The 26,177-nt window shown below is 42.6% G+C and overlaps 4 protein-coding genes across 5 annotated transcripts; 3 read left to right on the plus strand and 1 right to left on the minus strand.

The window, feature by feature from the left end:
* Positions 1-1,793, plus strand: LOC112890720 (dynein light chain LC6, flagellar outer arm-like). The gene is made up of 2 exons (XM_025957575.1): positions 1-430; positions 1,462-1,793. Exons 1-2 carry the CDS (start codon positions 116-118, stop codon positions 1,615-1,617), a joined length of 471 nt encoding a protein of 156 aa, XP_025813360.1. The 5' UTR covers positions 1-115; the 3' UTR covers positions 1,618-1,793.
* A 277-nt stretch (positions 1,794-2,070) lies between these two features.
* LOC112890711 (APO protein 2, chloroplastic) lies at positions 2,071-5,004 on the minus strand. Its single transcript, XM_025957563.1, has 4 exons — positions 4,792-5,004; positions 4,587-4,663; positions 3,760-4,080; positions 2,071-3,125 (listed from the first exon to the last, which is right to left on the minus strand). The coding sequence occupies exons 2-4, from the start codon at positions 4,646-4,648 to the stop codon at positions 2,297-2,299; spliced, it is 1,212 nt and encodes a 403-aa protein (XP_025813348.1). The 5' UTR covers positions 4,649-4,663; positions 4,792-5,004; the 3' UTR covers positions 2,071-2,296.
* A 4,673-nt stretch (positions 5,005-9,677) lies between these two features.
* LOC112874032 (GDSL esterase/lipase At5g37690-like) lies at positions 9,678-11,642 on the plus strand. The gene is made up of 6 exons (XM_025937185.1): positions 9,678-10,049; positions 10,152-10,279; positions 10,382-10,508; positions 10,601-10,713; positions 10,797-11,046; positions 11,136-11,642. The coding sequence occupies exons 1-6, from the start codon at positions 9,740-9,742 to the stop codon at positions 11,399-11,401; spliced, it is 1,194 nt and encodes a 397-aa protein (XP_025792970.1). The 5' UTR covers positions 9,678-9,739; the 3' UTR covers positions 11,402-11,642.
* A 1,354-nt stretch (positions 11,643-12,996) lies between these two features.
* On the plus strand, positions 12,997-25,897 carry LOC112883249 (mediator of RNA polymerase II transcription subunit 23). Of its 2 annotated transcripts, none has more exons than XM_025948522.1 (21): positions 12,997-13,233; positions 13,315-13,358; positions 13,670-13,769; positions 13,858-14,826; positions 16,599-16,836; positions 17,104-17,321; positions 17,605-17,818; positions 18,144-18,430; positions 18,836-18,919; positions 19,099-19,193; positions 19,403-19,565; positions 19,648-19,893; positions 20,438-20,605; positions 20,682-20,795; positions 20,925-21,092; positions 21,916-22,061; positions 23,227-23,470; positions 23,542-24,298; positions 24,402-24,583; positions 25,072-25,175; positions 25,286-25,897. In XM_025948522.1, exons 1-21 carry the CDS (start codon positions 13,093-13,095, stop codon positions 25,485-25,487), a joined length of 4,884 nt encoding a protein of 1,627 aa, XP_025804307.1. In that variant the 5' UTR covers positions 12,997-13,092; the 3' UTR covers positions 25,488-25,897. The 2 variants fall into 2 exon arrangements, with proteins under 2 accessions (XP_025804307.1, XP_025804316.1); XM_025948531.1 differs by having other exon boundaries at positions 13,093-13,233; positions 20,967-21,092.
* The last annotated feature ends 280 nt before the right edge of the window (positions 25,898-26,177 follow it).

Genomic DNA, 26,177 nt, shown 5'->3' on the forward strand with positions numbered 1-26,177 from the left:
CGAGCCGCTGCGACGCACTCGCTGCTGCCGAGTGCCCAGTCCTGCTGCTTTCCCATCCAGGTCAAACATTTCGGCCCCCGCGCCCGCTGAGCTGCTGACACAGGAATCCGGCGGCATGAGGGAACAGCAGGGCTCCGGCGAAGCGGCGGGGCGCCGGGGCGGGGCCGTCAGGTCGCTGCTGGGCGTCGAGCGCCGGTTCGCGGAGGGCGGCGCCGAGGGGGCGGCGGGGGTCCCCTCGGGGAAGCAGGCGGCGGGCGCGGGCGCGGGCGGTGCCGAGGAGGAGAGGAAGGCCGTGGTGAGGGTGGTGGCCGCCGACATGCCGCCCGCTCTGCAGCGGCGCGCGTTCCGCTGCGCCCGCGACGAGCTCGCCGCGATGCCGCACTACCCGCGGCGGCTCGAGCCCAAGCGCCTCGCGCTCGCGCTCAAGAAGGTACGGACCACTCCGAGCCTGCACACACATTGACCATTGTTTCTGCAAATTGGCAGTGGACAGTTCAAATTTTTTTTACTCGGAGATTAGAGTATCTGTGATTGTTCATCGGACTTGCGTGAGGACAACGATGCATCAATTGCTCGATTCCGAACTAGAACCACTTCCCGTCGAGTAACTTTGATTCCTGGAGTGGTATTGCTGCTTTAGTCTGATTCTACATTCCACTTGTATCGTCCACGTGCATCAGCGCATTGCCATGGCAATGCAGCCATGACTGGTTTATGATGTATTTGTCCCTGGTCGGGGCCTTAGCCTTATCATGACGACGACTGCGCCAAGTGCATCCATGTCCATGCTGATAGAGGCATAGAGCTCTGCTTTATGATCACCTTTTATTTATTTTTTCGTTGTTGCCTCGATGAATTGTGATCTTCAGATTGCCTGCCCTTGAACTGTCTCCATGCGTCCAAATCCAAAATAATCCTTCACTTGATTTGCTGATCCCATCATTGGCAGTTGAAGTATCAGTTTCTGAACAACCAGGCGATGGGGTCGCGTTGAATGAACTATGCTTCGCAATTGTGCTAAGCCATCCTTGGGCAATCTATGGTAGCTAACCACCAATACGAGCAATTAATACACTGCATAATCAGAAGGCCGTGTCATCATACCTTCAGGTGGTTGTCATTTCACAAAAAGGTATCCAAGTTTGACTAATAACGCAGCAAACCTTTCAGCAGACCATTGGGCTTGCACTTAAAAAAAGACTATTGGACCTTGAATTCGCATATTAAATTGATTAATTTTAATCTCACGTTTCCATGCCCAACATGGTTCTTGCTCATGTCAGTCCAGTCTACAAATATTTATTGAATATCTCCAAGCGACCAAACATGCCTCATTCCATCCCCATACTTCATCATACTTTCAAATACTCCGACTATTTGTCCGCAATTTCCTCATTTTGTCTGTCCTGTTTCGGATTGCAATCCTGTGCATACTGATAAGGTCTCATCCTTTGCTGACAGGAGTTTGATACTGCATACGGGCCAGCTTGGCACTGCATCGTGGGGACGAGTTTCGGTTCGTATGTCACGCACGCCCGGGGTGGATTCTTGTATTTTTCCGTCGATAAGGTCTACATCCTGCTCTTCAGGACGGCGGTGGAGCCCTCACCTCATTGACGGTCAACACCACTAGACAAATGGTTCATGAATGCGCAGCTCTTGGGGGCAGCCCACACCAAATTCAGCTGTTCAGTCAGCTAGAACGAGGCTTTTAACTTGTAAATTGCATTGTTTCTTCGAAGGCAAATGGAAACTCCTTATGGTTCTGATAAAATTTCGATTTGTTGATGTCATCTGTTTCAGCTGAATCTGTGATATACTGCTAGTGGTTGTGTAATTGTGCATGGTGGTAGCGTACGAGAAATTTCTGATTCCTCTCTAGATGGCCAGATATGAATACAAGTTGCACAGGGAACAAATTTGGAGTATATTAAAATGATGTTCTCCTTCACAAAGTATTACATCAGCTGGAACTGACCTTCTCTTGCTCTACGAGGCAGCAACTACTGCCTTTGTTCATCCAGGGTTCTTTGATCCATTCCTAATGGTTGACTACTGGCAAAAAAAGTAAGTTCAGCAGACCATTTTGCATTTGTACCAAAAAAAAATGGAAACAACAACGAGGATCTCAAACAAAGGAAATATGCTGATTTTTCTAACCTCAGTCCTGATATATATACATTCACTAGTAAAATGAATCTATGGTAAGCCAAGTCCAGGACGGAGCGTGATATTTTTTTTGTCCCCGGACACAACAAAGAATGTCATTAGGAGACAACTTAAAACTGCTCCAGGATCAGATGACCATTTCAGCCTCCTTCAAACTAGAAGGAATTCCTATATCTAGTCTCATTGTGCATTTGTACTTCTCTGGCACTTTGGCGCCACCCTGAATGCACATCTCAACAACAGCTGGTGCCTGCCCATAGAAGGTCTTCAGCTCCCTCTGCAGTTCCTCCCCAGATTCTGGCATGTGCCAGACATATCTAGGAGGTATTAGGTCATCAAGCACTGCTGCTTGCCACCCATGCTGTCCATTCCTCTGCTGATGCTTGAAGGCTCCACAGTTCCGTGCTTTGTGGCCAGTTGGGCCGACATGCACCTCAGGGCAGTATCCGCAAACCCTCACAGCATAGCCCTTCATAAGCTTCAAGGCACCATCCCTGACGGTCTCCCATGCTTCGATTGTTTCCTCGGCAAGAGCTGCTGTCTCCTCCGGGGTAGATGGAGCGATAACCTCATCAAAATGTAGTTCTTCAAGAAGTGTCTGCTCAAATCTGTCAGGCTCTGCATCTGGTAGGTCATCTTCATCTGCATCGACAAACTCGTTTCTTCCTATTTTAATGATTGGCTTTCTTCGACGTTTTGTGGGATACTCAGGGAGGTCAACTCCAGCTTGGATGCAAAGTTCCACAAGAGCGGGAATGCGGGGTACAGCAAACCTCTGTTCATGAGGGATACGCTTCCCTAGGCGGTCCTCTAGATGGTAGGCTTCAACCGGTAAGAACACAGCTTCCACTAAAGTACTTCCCCAGTCATGTTCTCCTCTACGTTGAGCTGCCATCATTCCTCGGCATGTTCGGAAAGGATGTCCAACAGATCCAACATGTATCTCACTGCAATATCTGCATCAGAAAAAGTCACATGTGAATGTGCTAATTAGGGCATAGTAAACTGATCAAGCACATATGAGCATCTAGAAAGTTCATTTAGTATGACCATGAGCTTTACTTTCTACAGTGTAATGGTTTCGATGGGAAGTAAACAGAAATTCTAGTTCTCTGGCCTGACTTAGCGCACTGTTCCAAGACAAACAGACTGACTTTCATCAAACCAGCAACACCTGGACCAATGGAAGAGTGTGCCCTCGATGAGGCACAAGTGTTTTATGACAGACTCTAGCCCAAGTAAAAAAAAAAACAGTATTATTGCAAATAACTGATGTGTCTTTCCAGATGCTATGAAGTTCGTATTGCATAATCTGACATGATCATATGCTTAAGTATGTTATGCATTATAGAAAACTGAAAATAATAATTAGCACACTTGATCAACTGAGCACCTAACATATAACATGTAAGCAAAAATTGCCAAAGAATACCTTTTTATATTCTTTGCCATTAAAAGGGGTTATGTTGGCACACAGTTTGTTGCTTTATAGGCATCATATTGTGTTATCTTGGTTTAGATCCTTCTATGGTACCCATAAACATGACATGTAACAAATAATCATCTTAAATGATGGGTAACGGGAATTACTTGCAGCCTTTTACAGGTACTACTTTCATAAGCTTCCTCAAGTTGTTGATCAGCAAAATTCTTGCATTGTACACTTTGTAGGCAACTGGTATCAGTCTACGCACTAGCATTCCATTTTTTGGTGGAGGCAGTGGTTGTTTCGGTTTCCCTTGTGCTGCCTTCATCCTTTCCTTTGCTCGGCGTCTTAACTCCAGCACTGGTATAGGAAATGGTTTCTTCTCCCTTTTCGAGTATTTTCGGGGCAAGTCAGCATTCTGAGCATGCTCATTTCTAATGATAGCAGCCCTTTGATGAGACCGGCAGACAGTTAAAGCAGGTACTCTGCCCAAAAAAAGGTTGGTCAATACAAGTTGTAAGTAAATTCATTAGCAAATCAGAACATGTCTGCTAAGACATGGATAAACTGCGATGCCTTGTACCTAGAAGGCATTCAGCCAACCTTAGTAAAGAAACACAGAACTCAAGATGACTTAATCTTGTCCATATCAAAACTGTACTGTGTAATCAAGAAATCACAAATATCTTCACAAATTTCACCCAACCATTGGGTACCCAGTACAGATTACTCAGTGAAATGCCCGGAGTAATTAGGACAGCTCATTCCTCAATCTACTGAAGGCCTACAGATTTACATAGCGCATTAGCACTAAGCCACAAACAGTTTGCTCGCCCACTAGTAGCTACTATTTCTTACATCAACAGAGGTATTTACAGAACAGCTCTTGATTTGCGCACTACTTAACCATCTTTTCCGGTTCTAATTCCCCACACAGTACCATGATTATCGAGTAAATATAACACAGAGCGCCAGCAGGAAGAAGACTTACCCGAGTCTCAAGCTACATCCAGTCGCAGGGGCGGACCCAGCATAGGACATGGGTGTACACATGTACACCCGATAATTCTTGCAAACGAATCGAAGTCAGTAGGTAATATATTGTAACTGGATTCACATCCGAATACAAATAATTTGGTTAGGGTTTGGGGTGCTCCGTCTCGCACAGCAGCAGGAAAGAGAAGGGGCGGGCATACCTGGAGGATGCGCTCGTCGCCGGCAAAGGGCTGGGCGAAGACAGGACAAATGGCGCCGCCGCTCGCCCAGTCGTCGCCGCCAGGGAAGGAAGAGCAAGGGAGGAGAGAGTCCGAGAGAAGGGAAAGGTTTAAGAAACGGAGGAGATGAACCTGAGGCCCTGAGCGGCTGAGCCCTTGAGCGGGAGGGCTATCAATGAGCCAACCTCGAGCGAGCCGGCCACGGGCCCTGCTAAGTGCTAATCGGCGAGCGCTCGCCAGGAGGGTCACGCGCGCTCGATTTCGGACAGCATAGATTATCCGAAAGTTTCCTTCTCCGAAATTTACTATTTTTAGAAAGTTATAAGTATAATTTCTTCATTCAAGGTAATGACTGCTGTAACTATTACTATTACAATTTTTTAGCACATCTTTTACTGTTACAATTTTATGCATAAACTTTTTCCAATCAACTTCCTATAGGATAATTTGTTTTAACACAATTTTCACGACGCGTACAAATTTTATGTATAACCTTTTTTTCAATTTGCTTACTAAAGGACAATTTTGAGCATAACTTCCATAAAAATATTGTCTGGAAAATCTTTCACACAACTTTGATGATAAGTTTACTGTAGAGCTTGTAGAAAATATACAACTTCTCGAGATAACTTTTTTCATAATTTCTACAAAATATTTATGAACATAACATCTCCGTAAACAACATACAGAAGGTAAAAAAGACTGAAAAAATAAAAGAAAAGAAAATACTAGATATCACATAACATAAAAGGAAAAGTTTATAGAAAGAAAATGATTGATACGTGAGCACATCACATGGGTATGCGTTGATAACCGTATATTAGTCGACGAGAGTTCTGATACGCATAGGAGGATGTGGTTGAGATCCTCACGTATGCAATTGATATATAGGTATAGGGACTCTAACCAGCCAGTGTAGGCTCTTATCTCCACGACAAACATGCATACGCAGACAGCTTGCGTCGCTGTCGCTTCGCTCGCTGCCTGGCACCTAAAAGCTGGAGGATCCCGAGCCGAGGTCGATCCGAGCGCGAGATGTCTAATTTTTATGGAGATCACGACATAATGACTTTAAAGAAACAGTATTGATGATAGATAAGCAAACACACGTATAAAGCTAGTCTCAGGTGAAATTTTATAAATATTAAATATTATAACACATCAGCAGATTTGCAAAAATGGTAAAATCATTACAAGGAGATAGAAAAGAGAGTTTTATTGGATGTGAGACGAGTTTCATCCTCTAATATTCATCCAATTCAGTTACCAAGTTCACAATCTTTCTAATACTTCCTCCATTTTTATTCACATATCATATTAGATTTGTCCTAAGTTAAATTTAGGTAATTTTGACCAAATCTATAGAATTATATAGCAACAACTATACTACCCAACATATGCACTATCAACATATATTTTATTGTGGATTCAATAAAACAAATTTAGTGGTGTAAATATTATTATTTTTTCTATAAATTTGATCAAAGTTAGTCAAATTTGACTTAGGATATGTAAATAAAAACAGAGAGAGTAATACAATAAAAATATGCATTGAGATTGGTCTAAAAGAAATATTTAATTTTGATAAATAAATGGAAAGAAAAGTATATATGGACATTTTGCTTTATTCTATTTCTTTTAATAGTCCTATTTTAAATTATTCTTCTTTGATAGTCCTATTTGAGTTGACTTCTTATGAATAGTATGAATGGCTCTTCTTGAAAAAAGATTAGTATATGTATATGATAACATCAAAAATAAAGAGTCATGACTAATGAGATGATAAGTAAGGTTCTTCTTCTTGATCATTGTACCAAGATAAAATAGAACTATTAAAAAAGAATAGAGTGAGTATTATTTTGTACCTATTTTGGCTTGTGCAACACAATAACTCGCTAGCTAATGAAAGGTTCTAGCCTCCAGCTATATTATTTTAACTTTTGATGGAGAAATTTAATTAATAGAGGTAGCAGGGTGCATGCACATGCCACGCAAAATTAAAATACTCTAGCTTCATCGAATACCTCAATCTCGGATTGTTGGAGCTCGCAAGCTCCAGGTTAGGTTCAAGCTTGGCTTGATTTAAAAGTATAGATTAGCTTGAATTGAGTTTTTAGCCAGTAAAATATAAATAATTCGTGAGTCTTGAGCTTTTCTGATAACCCTATTTAGTGATATGGGTGAATCGTGAATGCTCAGCAGATCAGTAGATGTAAATCGGCAGGTCATACCATAGTGTCGCGACGAGCACGCATGCTGATATGGTGGGCACCCTCATCATTGCAAAAGTTAAGGTCGCGATAGCCAACATCGTGAAGGATGGCAGGGAGATTTTTTGAGAAAGGAGATAGGTGGCGTGTATGAAAGTATTAAGAAGTGTTAGAGGTCAAAACTTTATTTCAAAGGATTTTGAACGAGATGTTGTCATGTGAAATTTAATTATATCGTGATGATATTTAAATCAGTTAATAAATGCTTCACAGTATCACCCGTAGCAAACGTACAGACATATTTGCTAGGATTATAACAATTTGTTCTGGCTAAAAAATCTTATTCTACCTAAAAAAATATGCCATGCAACACTTCAAATCATATCATAGAGCAAAATATCACATTGATAGATATTTTATATGTCAGCTATATAACATAATATAAGTTATAAATAAAGTACTAGACGACCATACACAATATACGTGAAATCTTTATTAGATCTTGAGAAGCTATTTAGACGACCATACACAAGACGTGAAATCTTTGTTATTTGATCTTAAGAAACTATTGTTTAAAGAGGAATGAAATAAATATTTAAGTAATTATTTTTAACTTGTAAAATAATATATATTTTAAACTAGCCGTAATAATTTTTATTTAAAGTAATGACCTTTATTTAGAATATGGTTAAGTATAAAAAATAATTTTAGAGATCATGTACACACAATTCTTAAAATCTAGTTCCGTCACTATCTAGTCGTGCCATTGACAACCCCTACAACCGCACCCGCTCGTTCCCTAACCTGCGGCAAATAGCCACCACAGCTGAGCAACTGGCACAAAATCACAAGAGTTGGAGATGTGATACCCTTGGAAACTCGGGAGTTGGGGGTATCTGGAAGCGGGAGGCCGACCACCGGAGGCTGATGAAGCTGCGGAGCGAGGGCGACGGGAGGAGCAGGGCCGAGGCGGACTTGGAGGGCCGCATGGCCAGAGCTTCTCGCATGGCTGCTCCGTGTCTCTATCTCTATCCTTGAGGCTGGAGTTCGGGGACGACGATTCTTGTTGAGAAATAGGGTTTTCGCTGTTCCGTTCTAGGCCGACGATGATCAGGCTGACTAGCTAGAGCCAAAATTGTTCCGTAGTCTGAGCCGGTACTCTGGTTTTTGTGGGCTAGGCTGTGATCGTGGATTTTATCTTATCGGAACTGATTAGGTTAGTGACCACGCGTACAAAATGTCCTGCTGAAGCTCGCCTGCGAATTCTGTTCCATTGTAGCGCTTGTGCTAGATTCTTCAATTGCAGTCTTGCATATTCCCAAACCCCAAACACCGGGGCACTAATGCCATTTCCATTGCCAAGTTATCAAAGCTGTGCTATCATTTTTTTTAAAATAAATCAAAGCTGTTCAAACAAGAATGCCACAAGTGATATGATGCCCGTGGTAATTAGGATAGCTCATTCCTCAATCTATTGAAGTCCTACAGATTTACATAGCGCTAAGCCACAAATAGTTCGCTCGCCCACTAGTCGCTACTATTTCTATCATCAGCAGAGGTATTTACAGAACAGCTCTTGATTTTGCGCACTACTTAACCATCTTTTCCGGTTCTAATTCTCGTAACCCACTCTATTTGTTTGTGGTAGTTGCAGTTCCACATAGTATCGTGATTATCGAGTAAATACAACCTAGAGCGCCAACAGGAAGCAGACTTACCTGAGTCTCAAGCTGCACCCAGGTGTGCCGTTGACAACCCCTACGACCGCATCCACTCGCTAACCTGCGGTAAACAGCCACTGCAACTGAGCAACTGGCACGGAATCACAAGAGTTGGAGTTGGAGATGTGATGCCCCTGAAAACATAGGAGTGGGGTGGTACCTGGAAGCGGGGGGCCGACCACCGGAGACCGATGAAGCTGTGGAGCAGGGGAAGACGGGAGGAGCAGGTCGGAGTATGGAGCAGGGCCAAGGCGGATGTGGAGGGCCGCATGGCCGCGGCCAGTGGAGGGAGGGAGGGAGCTTCTTCTGGCTCTGTGTTCCTATTCTGGACGTGGAGGTGGGGCAACAACCGATGCTGGTTGGGAAATGGGTTCTGGGCCGGTGATGGTCAGGCTGACTGTTCCGTAGTCTAGGTCGGGACTCTGGTTTTGTGGGTTGGGCTGTGATCGTAGATCTCATCTTATCGGAACTGATCACGTTAGCGACCGGGTGTACAAAACGCCTAGCACGCTGCTGAAGCTCGCCCGCGAATTCTGCTCCACTGCAGCGTTTGTGCTAGCTTCTTCTATTGCGGATTCCCAAACCCCAAGCGCCGACGCACTGATGCCGTTTCCATTGCAAGTTAAACAATCAAAGCTGTCCCATCGATTTAAAAAAAAATAAATCAAAGCTGTTCAAACAAGAAGGCCCCCAAGTTCTTCAACCACCTCAGCTACCACGCTTGCTCACATGCATCCCGGCTGCCCATTCGTCCCTCCGTTTCGGAATTTCGTGCACGAATCGCTGTAACAACTGATCATCACTACACTCAAGCCGGAAACTTAAACCGTTAATCTGAATTAACCCAAACTTGCAAAAGATCGGCACGACCCGATGCAACCACGCCGCGCTATAAAATCGACGCCTCGTGCACCCCCATCATGCAACACAAGCCATCAGCAGCCAACATCTGAACAGCACAGCACAACACGAGCGCACTCTTCGGAGATCAGAGCAGCAATGGCAGCTCTTGCCGTCGTCTTCGCCATTGCCATTCTCGCGCATTGTTCAGCCGTCGTGGCGGCGGCGGCGGCCGATCCGGCTACTGCAGACACGAGAAACTTCACCATACCTTCTCCTCGCTCGACGACGACCACCAACAAGGGTCCGGTGACCTACGTGTTCGGCGACTCGATGTCCGACGTGGGGAACAACAACTACTTCCCCATGTCCCTGGCCAAGTCCAACTACCCCTGGTACGGCATCGACTACCCCGGCCGCGAGGCCACCGGGAGGTTCACCAACGGCAAAACCATCGGAGACTACATGGGTAAGCGCGTCCGTCATCACCGCCTGATAGATGAAAGGCTGAAACTTTACGCGAACTGGTAGTGATGCTAATTTAATTTCCGCACGCGATCGATATGCGCAGCTGACAAGTTCGGCGTGCCATCGCCGCCGCCGTTCCTCTCCCTGTCGCTGGCCGGCAAGGACGTGCTCGGCGGCGTCAACTTCGCCTCCGGCGGCGCCGGCATCCTGAACGAGACGGGCGTCTACTTCGTAAGACACGTCGCTGTGCCTCTCTGATTCTCCACCCATGATGTGCTCCTAGCCTGGCTCCCCTGTAATAAACGCGACGAGATGCGATTGACTCATCTGCAGGTCCAGTACCTCTCCTTCGACGAGCAGATAACGTGCTTCGAGACCGTCAAGAAGGCCATGATCGCCAAGATCGGCAAGGAGGCCGCCGAGGCCGCGGTCAATGCGGCGCTGTTCCAGATTGGGCTTGGTGAGTGCCACAGCTTCTTCATCTTAGCTTACCGTCGGCTAGCTAGTCCATCCGAGCAGCACGGGGCACTGACGTAACGTGTGCTGGTGAAGGGAGCAACGACTACATCAACAACTTCCTGCAGCCTTTCATGGCGGACGGCACCACGTACACGCACGACCAGTTCATCCGCCTCCTCATCACCACCCTGGACCGGCAGCTCAAGGCAAGCAAGATCATCGGATCAGCAGCACTGCCCCTGCAGTCTGCAGAGCTCATCTGATCAATCCATTTTGCTCGCTCCTGCAGCGGCTGTACGGGCTCGGCGCGCGGAAGGTCGTGTTCAACGGGCTGGCCCCGCTGGGCTGCATCCCGTCGCAGCGCGTCCGTTCCACGGACGGCAAGTGCCTGGGCAAGGTCAACGCCTACGCCGTGCAGTTCAACGCCGCCGCCAAGAAGCTGCTCGACGGCATGAATGCCAAGCTGCCCGGCGCGCAGATGGCCCTCGCCGACTGCTACTCCGTCGTCATGGAGCTCATCGAACACCCCGACAAGCACGGTAACGTGTCCTAGCTCGCTCTCCCTGTCGATGGTCTCTTTTACTCTCTCTCACGCGGCGCATACCTTTCGTCGTCGTCGTCGTCGCAGGGTTCACGACGGCGCACACGTCCTGCTGCAACGTGGACACGGAGGTCGGGGGGCTGTGCCTGCCCAACACGAGGCCCTGCCGCGACCGCAGCGCCTTCGTGTTCTGGGACGCGTACCACACCTCCGACGCCGCCAACAAGGTGATCGCCGACCGCCTCTGGGCCGGCATGATGGCGAGCGCCGGGCACGGGGGCGGCGCTTCGGCTCCGCCGAGCGTCGGCGCGTCTAGCCCCGCGCCGGCGCCGTTCCCGTCCGAGGACTACTGAGTGAGGGGCCGACAGCGCACGGTGTTTCCAGCGCCAGCGAAGCGTTTTTGGCAATTGGATTGGCAGATGTTGAATTCACCTGTTACGTTTGCATATCTAGGAGAACATGAATGTATAGTGTTAAACAAAGAATGTGCGTGAAAAACGAGAATGTGCGTGTGTGTTTGTAATTTTGTATACACGCTAGTACACCTTTTTAAGCAAAAGTAAAGTGACAGGCACACTTCGTCGTGGTGCATCATCCTTGTTTGTTTTAGAACCATCGATTCGTTATTCAATCGCTTTATTGATGCAAGTTACAGTAATTTTGCCATTGTAACAATATGAGGCTAGAGTGCAAGCAAGAGTATACAACGACCCCACTTGAGTTGCATATGATTTTTGCAAAATTTTCCTTTTTTTTAAAAGACTTCTTTCTAAGGTCAAGCTAGAATACACCCTACAATTTCAAAAAGTTTAGGATACGATCACTGTGCAGTCCAATTTCCGTTGATATGGACTGTGGTCGAATATTACCCTAAAAATATTGATGATATGTCCTCTGCATCGCCTTAATAACATGAAAAAAAAGAAACACCGACGTCGTATCCTCTACCTCAACTCGACTATCCTCGTATTTCTCTCCTCGCACATCTTGCCACCCATTGTCTCAACAGCCGCCGGCGCCACTCTAGGCCACCAAACCACCCTCCTCACGTATGAACCACCTCCGGCAAGCCAATTATGTCTCCCACTGTGACACCATCACCACGTTCAAAATTTGCCTTCCCACCAGCACAGCGGGCGACGCGTCACCTTTCTGTCATGTCTATTGACCCTCTACTACTATTTAGTTGGTGACCTTCTAACGATCTTTATGAACACAATCATCTTTCCATCATGTCTATTGACCCTACTACTATTTAGTTGGTGACCTTCTAACGATCCCTATAAACACAATCGCCTTTCCATCATGTCTATGTACCCTACTACTATATGGTTGGTGATCTTCTAACAATCCCTATGAACACAACAGAATCTAAATCCTCTTCAACCATTTTAAACCTGAATTTCTTAGTTTAACTTCTTAATTAATTAATGGTGTCAAAGTGTTGCCGCCGAGGTACGTCTATGTTCTTACTTCATTTCATCTCCTATTTCATCTATCCACTACTACTTTATTCTTTTTAAAGAAAAAATCGATCTACTAGGATCTCAGGTCAATCTTAAAATGACATCAAATTGTTGGGATCTCACGTCGATTTTAAAATGACAGCCCTTTTAGTTTAGATTTTTCCCAACATGTTACATTTTTTGATAGAACATCTGTATTAACGCATCAACCCAGGCAAATCGTCGGATACTAGTTCTTTTACAAATTCAGGGACTTGACTCATATATATTTCAGAATCAGAAGCCAACACCAACATGTTACATTTTGTTTGGATAGAAAAGTCTAAACCACTTGACTGACTTTGAAGTCAGCTCACACCACTCAATCCATTTACCTGGAGCTCTGTATAAAAAGGTGGCGCTTGGATCAGCGTCCGGATCGGCTGACTGCACATCCTACCGTCCATTCCGTCTCCACCAAAAACCAGCGAAAGCACGAGACTGCAGACTCCTCTAGTCAGTGTAAACCCTTTCCCCTCTCCGGCCGGAGTCGGACAACCGCATCGCTCGCCGTCGACGAGCGCCACGCGGCGGCGGAGATGGACGGGGGGCACGGGCTGAGGCAGCCGATGTCTCCGGCGATCTCGGCCTCGGCGGTGGTGCCGCAGCAGCGGCAGATGCAGCTTCACCACCACCCGGCGCGGCCGGCAATCGCCGATCTCTTCACCCTATACCTCGGCGTGAGTACATCCCCTGTCCCAAATCACCCACCGAGTGAGGGTGTCCTGCTAGCAATGACCCTGGGTGTTTGCGGCTTGCAGATAAACTCGAAGCAGCGACCGGAGGATCCATCGAGAGAGAGCTCGTAAGTTGCTTCCCTCCTGACGGAGTTTCGAGACGGCTGTTATTTTTTTTTTGGATTTCGTCTTGTGACTGTTGGATATCTGAATTGCATTAGTATCCACGCGGCATCCTGCAGTTTAGCTTGGTGCTAATAGATTAGGCCCGGCTTTTTTTTTTGAATTTGGTTGCTACTTCAGGGCCTTCAGGCTGCTATGGTGATTGCACGTTCTGTTCGTTTCAAATCAGTACGTGTGCTGTAGGCCTGTAGTTCGAGCACACGAAACGAGTAGGATTATTCAAATTATGATGCTATGTGGAAATCAAATTATTCAGGAACAAGCTGCAGAAGAGAGTGACTGCTCTGAACAGAGATCTGCCTCCCCGTGATGAGCAGTTCATTTCAGATTATGAGCAGCTGCGCATGCAGTTCCCTGTAAGCATAAGAATTACATTACCAGTCTTGTTTGGCATGGGAAGAGTATATAAAACAATAATAATTGAATCCACATTTTTTTCTTTAGGACCAGGAACAGTTGCAAGCGGTCACAGAATCAGTTCTGATCTCCTTTGTGCTGCAGTGCAGTAGCCATGCACCACAATCTGAGTTTTTGCTCTTTGCTACACGGTGCTTATGTGCTCGAGGCCACCTTAGGTGGGACAGCCTCCTTCCATCTCTGCTTAATGCTGTTTCCTCCATAGAGGCGCCTGTGGGGCAAGGAGTTCCTGTGACCAGTGGTGGTCCTGTAACGCCTTCTTCATCAGCTATTACAATGCCAAATGCTCCAAACTTTCATCCTTCAAACCCAGCTTCACCTTTGTCAGTAATGAACACCATAGGATCCCCTACTCAATCTGGTATTGACCAACCAGTAGGTGCAAATGTGTCACCAATTAAGGCAGCTGAATTCTCCAGCTCAGCTCAGCTTGGTACAGCAGCAAGAGGTGACCAGTCTCGCAGGGGAGCAGAAATTAGCTATCTGCATCATCTGTCCTGTAGGATACTTTTGGCAGGGCTGGAGTCCAATTTGAAGCCAGCTACCCATGCCGTGATTTTCCAGCATATGGTAAATTGGCTGGTTAACTGGGACCAGAGGCCACACAACATGGATGAAGCTGATGCAATGCAAACTTGGAGGCTGGAAAAACCTTTACATGAATGGATGCATCTATGCTTGGATGTTATATGGATTTTAGTTAATGAAGAGAAATGCCGGATTCCTTTCTATGAGCTTGTTCGCTGCAACTTGCAGTTTCTCGAAAACATTCCTGATGATGAAGCATTAGTCAGTATAATCATGGAGATCCACAGGAGGAGGGACATGGTTTGCATGCACATGCAAATGTTGGATCAACACCTTCATTGTCCAACGTTTGCAACTCATCGTTTCTTATCACAATCCTACCCAAGCATAGCTGGTGAATCTGTTACTAATCTGCGTTATTCTCCCATTACATACCCTAGTGTATTGGGAGAGCCACTACATGGAGAGGTAATGTTACCTTTTATTTAATTAGCGGCCTCTTCCTTTAATATTTCTAATGTATTCTTTCCATACCTGTGTCTGTATGTTTGTCATTTAATGTACATGGGAGCTCCTGTGCAGATGGTTCTAGACTTCTAGTGTTAATCACTACTCACTGCTCCCTACAATGTTTTGAAGGCTATAAGGTTATAAAAAAAGAATGAGGAAAATGTAAATGCCTTGGAGAGTCCAGGCAGTATTAAAGTGGATGGTCATGAATAAACACATTGGTATATTTAGGGAAATATATTGTGAAAATCATTGTTAAATTTACAAGCATGTTGTATTTGGCAATGATGTTTGAAATAGGGTAAAATGCACTAGAGGTCCATCATCTTGTAGGAAGGTGTCACTTAGGTCCATCAACTTCGAAATTGCATTTCTGGGTCCATAAACTTGTAATTTGTTCCACAAACTCTGAAAGTCCACTACTAGGTCCATAAACTTGTAATTTGTGTCACCTAGGTCCATACCCCTCCACCTAGCCTTCATGCACTAATATCGCACCAACATGAATCTACATGGTGCCTACACGTTGCTGGAGTTTCGCCAGAAGGGTGAAATTTGAGCCCCGATTTCGAATCAAGAGCGTAGGGAGAGGAGAGAGGAGGGATGAAAGACTTATTTTGGAGGTTATTGACATGTATTAGGATTCAAAGCGGGGGCTTACGCACTGCCATTGGCGAGTTATGGAGCTTAGATCTAGATATGACCCCATAATATGGGTGGAGAGGAGGGGGTGATGGCTTGGGAAAGGTGGAGGAGGTCACAGAGGGACTCAACAACATGTGTACCGTGGTAGGGGATAATATATCCTTCGTGGTGTGGGTGGCCGGATATGGTGGCGAAAAATCTCATGACAATGTTAGACTTCGGTCAACCCAAAGTGGTTCTGGGTGTAGGGTTGAAAGATATTCATGGACAGCGATATCGGGGCGACCTTTGTGGGCGCGTCTGTGGCCACACAACTGCTCATGGATGAAGTTCATGGACCTAAAAAAATACACTTTCGGAGTTTATGGACCTAAGTGACACAAATTACAAGTTTATGGACCCAAAAATGCACTTTCGGAGTTTATGGACCTATGTTTTCCAAGTTTGTGGACCTAAGTGACACAAATTACAAGTTGATGGACCTAAAAATGCACTTTTGGAGTTCGTGGACCTAAATGACACACCCTTACAAGTTGGTGGACCTTTGGTGCATTTTTCTCTTTGAAATATTACACGCACTATATTTGCTTATTTCTCTTGGCCTACCGTATACAACTTTGACCATGCATCGTTTTTCAGAGTACAATCTTATGGAAATATTTTGGGACATAGGTCTGCTAATATCATTCTAATGTGCACATTTTAGATACCTATATTGGTGTCAAAATTAGAACACTTTAAGTGCATGAACTATCAAAGGACTTATGCATAAGAACAAACACACCAAATTCTGTGCTATCATTTACTAGTTAATTACTTAAGATAATAAGCTAATAACAAACATATTCATGTTACGAGGGCAATATTCCTCATCATGAGGGATTTTCGGCCCCTGTTGCACCATTGTTGATTCAACATGTGTTACATGTGCATGCTTACTAGTAATATGCAGGCAGCATGAATATTTTAAATGAAAGAAGTGAAATGACAAATAACTACAACTGTTAGCCATAAGTGGATACAGATTTAATTTGTTTTCTATTTTTATTCCTAGTGGGATATCAAAGCTTACTTTTATTTTTTAGGATCTTGCAAACTCCATTCCTAAGGGTGGTTTAGACTGGGAACGAGCTCTTCGCTGCTTAAGGCATGCTCTCCGCACAACCCCATCACCAGACTGGTGGAGACGTGTTCTTCTCGTTGCCCCTTGTTACAGATCACAGTCTCAACAATCATCAACTCCTGGAGCTGTTTTCTCACCTGATATGATTGGTGAGGCAGTTGCTGACAGGACAATCGAACTCTTGAGGCTTACTAACTCAGGTTAGCATCTGAAGCTCCACCATTTGTTCGTTCGACGTAGAGCTGGTAGGGATCATGTGTTCCATCCAGGGGTACATGTACACCCCTTTCACCAATGGTTCCATGGGTACACCCCTTTCAACAAATATTTATATCGGACGCCTTTGAATTTTTTTCAAAGAACATAAAAAGCTGGATATAAGGACTAAGGATGCTGTTATCTTCCTCGCGAAAAGTTGTTAGCTACTGTCTGCCCATACTCATCAAATCTTTGCTATACTATTGCAGAGACTCAGTGCTGGCAAGATTGGCTTTTGTTTGCCGACATATTTTTCTTCCTAATGAAAAGTGGATGCATTGACTTCCTTGATTTTGTGGATAAGCTTGCTTCTCGAGTAACAAATAGTAACCAACAGGTTCTACGGAGTAATCATGTCACTTGGTTGCTTGCACAGATTATCCGCATTGAGATTGTAATGAATACTCTTAGTTCAGACCCAAGAAAGGTGATATATCTTTGTACTACTCCTGTCTCCTTGTAATTTTACTATTATGTTCTTTTAATCAATTTCAATTAATTAGCTGACGATTTTGTTGTGAAACATTCAAGGAGTTTTGTAAGCTTTATACTCAAATTGTTTAGAACTATAATAACTAACAGCAATAGTTTGCCAAAATTAGTTTGAATAACCTCACATCTGAGGCGAGAGCTACAATTTTTTGGTGGTATTTTCATGTTTCTGTTCTTATTCGTCTCATTGCTGTTCTGGCTATTTTTTGTGCTATCAGGTTGAAACCACAAGAAAGATAATTTCATTCCATAAAGAAGACAAGACCCTTGATGCCAATAATATTGGCCCTCAAAGTATTCTTCTTGATTTCATTAGTAGCAGTCAGACTCTGCGCATTTGGTCTTTCAATACTTCGATCAGAGAGCATTTGAACAGTGATCAGCTTCAGAAAGGAAAACAAATAGATGAGTGGTGGAAACAGATGACAAAAGGTACTTGCTTACTGTGGAAGTATCATTATGATTTTGGTATATAAGATTAACTGGTAATCCAGAATTCATGGAAGGAAATTTGACGTTGTAGATAGGCATTATGTAATCAATCAATTGCAGAGAAAATCTTATTCCTTTTATCTAGGAGCAAAACTCATGCTTTACTCATTTAATAGTAGTAACTACAATTTCGAATTCCTCTAGCGCTTGTATCTTTCTGGAGTGAGATTTATGCTTATAGCCTTATACATTATGATTAAACTTTGCATTCATTTCTGTGTCTATGGTTAATATGAAATTTGCCCTTTCTTCCTTCAAATAATAGCTTCTGGTGAGAGAATGATAGACTTTACGAACTTGGATGAACGGGCAACGGGGATGTTCTGGGTTCTCTCCTTCACTATGGCGCAACCAGCTTGTGAAGCAATAATGAACTGGTTTACGTCAGCTGGAATGGCAGATTTAATTCAGGGGCCTAATATGCAGCCAAATGAAAGAATAATGATGATGCGTGAAACTTACCCTCTGTCAATGTCATTGCTTTCTGGGTTGTCTATTAATCTTTGTCTGAAGCTTGCTTTCCAGCTTGAAGAGACTATATTTCTTGGCCAGGTAGGAACACCAAACATGAATTGCTGCTAAGACCTCAGTTGATTCTTTCTATTTATCTATTTTTCAATCCCTGTCTACTTTTTCTAGTTTTGTCTTGCAAGTGCTCACTTGGATCTGAGTAACATGCATTTGTTTCAGTATTTACAACCAGGGCATGATTTTAATATGATTGCAATATACACCACATGAATATGTCATCTTAAACAATTGGCTAAAAATTCATTTATATTGAAATTTTCATTGGCTTGCTTACATCATGTGAAGTTATTCATTTCCACCTTAGCAATCATCTCCAATCTTCACCAAATAAATTTCTTTAGAAGTATCTGTATCTTGACAGCTGTACGTTGGTCAGCAAATATTATCTTTTTTTAATTCTCACCTCTGCTTTTTTTTCATTGATAGGCTGTACCTAGCATTGCTATGGTGGAAACCTATGTGAGATTACTGCTAATAACGCCTCATTCATTGTTCCGTCCCCATTTTACAGTAAGTTCTTATGAGCTCCTGCGGTGAACTATACAAATGATGCAATGGCATGGCATTATGCCACCCTGTCAATGTTTGTGTCTGGTTTCTGAGTTCTGACCTTCTGTAGCTTCAAAATTACATGCAGAACAAGTAGCAAAAATTCTGATGTCTTCGCACTATTTTATTAAACTTTGCAGACATTAACCCAAAGATCTCCATCTATTCTGAGCAAATCTGGCGTCTCTTTGCTCCTACTTGAGATACTAAATTACAGACTACTTCCTCTATATAGGTATTCCTACAATTTATTATATAATTTTGTCCCTCTTTACCTGATAGGAAATCTTACTTTATCAAATAAATAAAATGATTGGACCTCCATTCGGACATCTTGTTCAACAAAGCCTTTTAGTCCCAAGAAAGTTGGGACAGGGTAATATTTCCTTGCTCCTATTGACTAATTATTATGCATACTTTTTCGTGTAACAATTCGTTATTCAGGTATCATGGAAAAAGCAAGGCATTGATGTATGATGTCACAAAGATAATATCAATGATTAAGGGTAAACGTGGAGAGCATCGTCTTTTTAGATTAGCTGAAAATTTGTGCATGAATCTGATCCTCTCGCTGAAAGACTTCTTTTTTGTGAAAAAAGAACTAAAGGTAATGATTGTACTTCCTTGCCTTTGGGAATTTGACAATTATCATATCACAGAAAATGAGCTTTTGCATGCATTTAATGCAGGGGCCAACTGAGTTTACTGAAACTCTTAACCGCATAACGATAATAAGTCTCGCTATCACCATCAAGACACGTGGCATTGCTGAGGTTGAACACATGATTTATCTTCAACCATTGCTAGAGCAAATTATGGCAACCAGTCAGCATACCTGGTCGGAAAAGACGTTACGTTATTTCCCTCCTCTTATTCGCGACTTTTTAATGGGGAGAATGGATAAGAGGGGCCAAGCTATCCAAGCATGGCAGCAGGTATCATTTTCTTATCTTTTGGGCTGGGTGTTTGACCATTTATATTCTTTCTTCAATACTTCTATGCATTCATGTACAATACGTAGCATTTTGACGGAGTTTGTTGTTTACTGTTGCTGCTAGAAATTTATTATATCGTTTAAGCCTACAGAATGATATTGTCAGTACTTTTGTGTTTAATAAAATGGGAAAAATTTCTCACCTGCCATTGATAAAATCTAAAGTTCCTTTAATGCCACTGTAAGTAATAGACCAAAAGTTTAAAATAGCATGTAGGAATGGGCTCAATGAAATAAACTGATGGAGCTTATTACCTTTTTTTTTAAATTTGTTAGTAAATACCATCATGGCCTTACATGAGCAATATGGCTACGGGTATATTAGAAATTACCAGATCTCCGAAAATCTTTTAAAATTTCGTTTTATAATATAATACTGTTTTTAGTATCTTTAAATTACTACTAGACGTTTATCAGTGAAATTTTGGCTAGGCTGCATCATTCCTTACCTTTTGTATTGATGGCTTGCCCCCTTTTTTTTCCAGGCAGAAACAACTGTTATTAACCAATGCAATCAGCTGCTCTCACCATCTGCTGAGCCAAACTATGTCATGACTTATTTGAGCCACAGTTTCCCTCAGCACCGTCAATATCTTTGCGCTGGTGCTTGGATGCTGATGAATGGACATCTTGAAATCAACAGTGCAAATCTTGTATGTTTATTAATTATTCTTTTTATGTGACTGCCGTTGTTTCTCTATATATGTTTATCTTGTGGTCTTCATGCAGGCTCGTGTTTTAAGAGAGTTTTCACCTGAGGAAGTTACAGCAAATATCTATACGATGGTTGACGTTCTTCTGCATCATATCCAATTTGAGGTGCAAAGAGGCCATCTAGCACAGGTTTGCTTACTCAGGACAAGAGCTGCTTAGATATCTTATGTTGTATTAAGAAACTCTTTTTGGATTTTGCTTATGGCCTATCTTATCAGAAGCTAGCATGTAAATATTTTTTATATTTTATTTATGCAGGACTTACTATCCAAAGCAATCACAAATCTTTCTTTCATGCAGGACTTACTATCTAAAGCAATCACAAATCTTTCTTTCTTTATATGGACACATGAGCTTCTTCCACTGGATATTTTACTGCTAGCTCTTATTGACAGGGATGATGATCCTTATGCTTTACGCCTTGTGGTAAAGACTCTTGTAACTTTCCAAGTTTTCATGCCATGTTTCTGAAATCATGTCGGACCATAACTGTTCTTTTAGTTTTTATTGTTTTGGTTCAATGTGAAATAAGTAAAGATGTAAATATTCTATTACACCTCTGACTGGAAATGTAAGTCATTGAAGACATTGAGATGTCCTAGAATTGTAAAATATGAAATAAATAATGATGATTCTAGTAGCATTAATCTTATGTTGTCAATCCATGTATTCTTTATATATTAATGGTCAAAGCCCAAGAAATTTGACAGACACAAAAATCCCAGAACGGCTTACATTTCTGATTCGGGGGAGTAGCCAGTTCAACAGGTTTTCTTGGTTACACCTTAAAGCTTCTAGTTAGATTCTATTTACTGATTTTGAATCTAGTGCAAGTGGTATATCCACAGTGTGACAAACTAAGATTGTCAATAGTGATGTCACTATGCTTGCACCTTGATTCCTTGCATTTGACTATTGACTAGTACTTTGAGCTGGTTAGTTTTCAGTTTTTGTCTATAATCTGCAACTGCCTAGATTCTGTGTTGCATGTTCATGGTTACTAAAATGGATTTACCAGACTAACTTCAATATATTACTAGTTGCTTCAACCAGGGGCGACACCACAGTATGCTAGGCACCAGGGTAAAACCAACTTTTATCAGTAAATTTACTAATATTTGTCATATATCACAAGAAAATTTTGTTTGTTACTTAAGGGGTGCACCACCTTAATTTTTATGTTAGCTTTGCCCCTGGCTTCAGCCATGCATGCACATAATTAATATTGATCATCAATTTAACATCACAGATAAGTCTTCTTGAAAAGCCAGAGCTTCAGCAAAGAGTCAAGGCATTCTGCAGTTCTCGTTCTCCAGAGCATTGGCTCAAAAATCAACATCCTAAAAGAGTTGAGCTCCAGAAAGCGCTTGGTAACCATCTATCATGGAAGGACCGGTAATTGCAATCCTTCGATCTACTTACTTACTAGAGTGTTTTATACATTCGTAAATTTGATGGCATTAAGCCATTATGCAATTACTTATATCATGTTTGGTATTTGTGGTACACATGTATAAATAGGTGCCACTAAAAAAAGTGGTGTGTTGTGTTGAATAGCAATTACAACTAGTTATTGCGTAGCTACATTTCTTTACATTAATTTGGTTGCCTGACATAATTTGATATTTAGGATGCTCTGGTCCTATTTTTGGCTAGTATTAGAGACATGTATAGCTGTAGGCTTTTACTGGTATTTACTAGCATTTAGTACTCACCATGTATACTGATTCCTTACTAAGTATACACCAGCCTATTGGCTATATATATGAAACGACACCCCCCCTGATTGGGTGTGTGGTGCTCCCCATTCTGTGCCTCTCTGCAGCTAGTATGGTGTGTAGTTTTTTTTATTGGGACTATATTTCCTCTATGGTCAATGATTTTTTATCCATTGACACCCCAGCCTAAAACTCAATTTTGATGGGTTAGTATTGTTAGTAATTAGTATTATATATGCTGCACCTGTTCCAAATTATAAGGCTGCTAGCTTTCAGCTTACCAAACATATTTGAATGTGATGGTTTTCTTCTTATATGCATATTGTTAATACATCAGATGTTGTCCTACTTTAGCATAGGGCTACCTATCTACTTCCTCGGATCCAAAATATAAATCATTTTAGAATTCCTGTTGGTCAAACATATACAGCCATTTTATAATTCCTGTTGATCAAACATCTACAGCGATTTTAGAATTGATGCAAAATCATGTAGATCTAGAAGATAAGTTTGATGTTATTTGATTCATCATGAAAATTTATTTCGTATTGTGTAATATTTTTGTTTGAAGTATTATATTTTTGTAGAAATGTTGGTCAAAGATTCACCTTGTAGACCTTGTTGATGTCCTAAACAACTTATATTTTGGATCAAAGGGAGTCCTTTTTATGCTTGTTCTTTTCTTCTGATGTTTCTTACATTCTGTGCCTACTCAAGCTTCTGAGGATACATATGATCTAAAAAGAAGATATTTGACTGGTTTTAACCGTAATGTTCACTAATTTTTTTGGTTGGTTATAGATATAGAATCTTGATGTACTTTATTTGTTGTGTTAATGCAGTTATCCCCCCTTCTTCGATGACATTGCTGCACGCTTGCTTCCTGTTATCCCGCTGATTATTTATAGGCTTATTGAGAATGATGCCACAGACATTGCAGACAGAGTTCTTGCATTTTATTCTTCCTTGCTTGCCTTCCACCCGCTAAGGTTTACGTTCGTACGTGATATTCTTGCATATTTCTATGGTCATCTTCCAATCAAACTGATTGGTAGGATCCTCAACTTGCTGGGTGTTAGCACTAAGGTAAACCTATTTACTCTCTTAGTTGGAGCCCTTTATACCTAACGCGTGCTAACTCCGAGTTTTTTTTTCAGACTCCCTTCTCAGAATCTTTTGCTAAATATTTGGTGTCCTCTAATTCATCAGTTTGTCCACCACCGGAATACTTTGCCAACCTTTTGCTAAACCTGGTCAATAATGTCATACCTCCTTTGAGTAGCAAATCCAAATCAAACCCAGCTGACACAACACGCTCAACTTTCAACAAGCATCATGCGTCTTCACAACCTGGTGGAATCGGCAATAACGATGGTCAGAGGGCATTTTATCAGAATCAAGATCCTGGCTCGTATACGCAGCTTGTTTTGGAAACAGCAGCTATTGAGATTCTCTCACTTCCTGTATCTGCTGCTCAAATAGTGTCCTCTTTGGTTCAAATAATAGCTCATGTACAAGCAATGCTTATACAGTCAAATAGTGGCCAAGGAATGTCAGGTGGTTTGGGGCAAAGTTCTGGGCTGCCAACTTCTCCTTCAGGCGGAGGTGCTGAACCTGCAGGTTCCAACCAAACAAACAGTGCTGCAAGTGGGATCAATGCCACTAACTTTGTTTCTAGGAGTGGCTACTCTTCCCAACAATTGTCTGTTTTCATGATTCAAGCATGTGGTCTTTTGCTGGCACAACTCCCACCAGAATTCCACATGCAACTATACTCAGAAGCAGCTCGTGTCATAAAAGATTGCTGGTGGCTAGCTGATAGTTCAAGGCCTGTTAAAGAGCTTGACTCTGCTGTTGGCTATGCACTGCTGGATCCTACATGGGCTTCTCAAGACAACACATCTACAGCCATAGGTAGAAAAATTTTCTTCAATCTTTTGAGCTGGATCAGATCAGAGTTAACTTAATATGCTAGTGCCCACACTTGTAACTTGTATTATCTATGCCTTGGTTGCAGGTAACATTGTCGCCCTTCTGCACTCATTTTTTAGCAATCTTCCACAAGAATGGCTGGAATCTACCCATACTGTCATAAAACACCTTCGGCCAGTCAATTCAGTTGCCATGTTAAGAATCGCCTTCCGCATATTGGGTCCCTTGTTACCTCGTCTAGCCTTTGCCCGACCTTTGTTCATGAAGGTATAATTGGTTTTCCCTTCGTAGTTACTAAAAAAAAAATCTGCGCATTAGATTTACATTGGAAGTTGGAATTGGTCTTGATTTAAAGTCAACTTCGTGCGGCAATGCGTTAGTCATTTGAATTGGATCAACACATTAGTCACTTTGAATTGGATCTGTACCTTCAATGCAATGTCAATAACGACAGAAAATTTATGTTAAATCATTGGTATTCTTCCAACCTTTCCTGTTAGAATTTACATATATTTTGAACACATATGCTGTGCTTTTAGTGTTTTTGACACGATCAAGCTTTAACTAACTACTTGCAAATTTACTTAAGTTCTTACATTATGTGATTCCCATATGATTGTTTGTTTGAACCCGTTTTTGTAATTTTCATACTTGCTAGCCTGTGCCAATATATTGCTGTATTTGATTATTTATATAGACTACATTCTCTTGCTTGTTCTACTAATTAATATTAGCTGTGATGTTTGGATTTGCAGACCTTGGCATTACTGTTCAATGTTTTGGGTGATGTATTTGGTAAGAACTCTCAGGTCTCAAATCCTGTGGATGCTTCAGAAATTACAGACATAATTGACTTCTTGTAAGATGTTTTTCCTTCCTTCCTGACACGCACTTTGTTTCTGTCCTCATTCCAGTCAAATTGTTACTGCATATGATCATCTCATATGAATTTCTTCTCTTGCTAAATAGGCATCATGCTGTGATGTATGAAGGCCAAGGGGGTCCCGTTCAGAGCACTAGCAAACCTAAGCTGGAGATACTAACATTATGTGGGAAAGTTATAGAAATTTTGAGGCCAGACGTGCAACATCTCCTCTCACACCTGAAAACTGATCCCAACTGCTCAATATATGCAGCGACTCATCCAAAGCTCGTTCAAAACACATCCTAAAGTTACAACTTACAAGTGCATATGGATGATGCAAGATCCTTTGAACCGCTGCAGAAGTCGGAACGTGTGATGCTGTAGGATCAGAAGAATTGCAGTAGCTGTAACGCGTATCCTTATCTAACCTGAATGGATGATGCAAGATCCTTTGAACCGCTGCAGAAGTCAGGAACATGTGATGCTGTAGGATCAGAAGAATTGCAGTAGCTGTAACTTGTATCCTCATCTAACTGGAATCTAGATATTGCTGTAATGATCAGGAACAGATTCTTCAGTGCGCCGTCGATGTCAGTTGTATCCTCTAGCTAGCAATGTTGTAAATAACTGCTTAAGTGGCATGTCAGGACATGCATAACTTCAGCATAAACAAGGAGTTAACCGTGCTAGGCAAATCATGTTGGTTGTCTTGCCTCTGAACCATGCATCATTTGCTTCTTGTCGCACAAGGGGGGTGAGCGACAATCGCCACGGTCGCATTCCTATGCAAGATTTATGCCGGTTGGTCGATTGTCACCGTGCAGATCTGTTCGGAACAGTACAGCATTTGCGGAAGGTTTGTCAGAGGAGTGACTACATCATCAGTTACTAGTGTACTGCCCGAACTGCGCACATCTTGTCGTAATGAATTGGCAACGTCTTCCACAGGGCGCGTCCTAAGTTTCTGCTGCCGAGTTCATCGGTCGTTTTCCAGGT

Source organism: Panicum hallii, chromosome 1 (genome assembly GCF_002211085.1).
Source record: "Panicum hallii strain FIL2 chromosome 1, PHallii_v3.1, whole genome shotgun sequence".
Classification (NCBI taxonomy): Eukaryota; Viridiplantae; Streptophyta; class Magnoliopsida; order Poales; family Poaceae; genus Panicum; species Panicum hallii.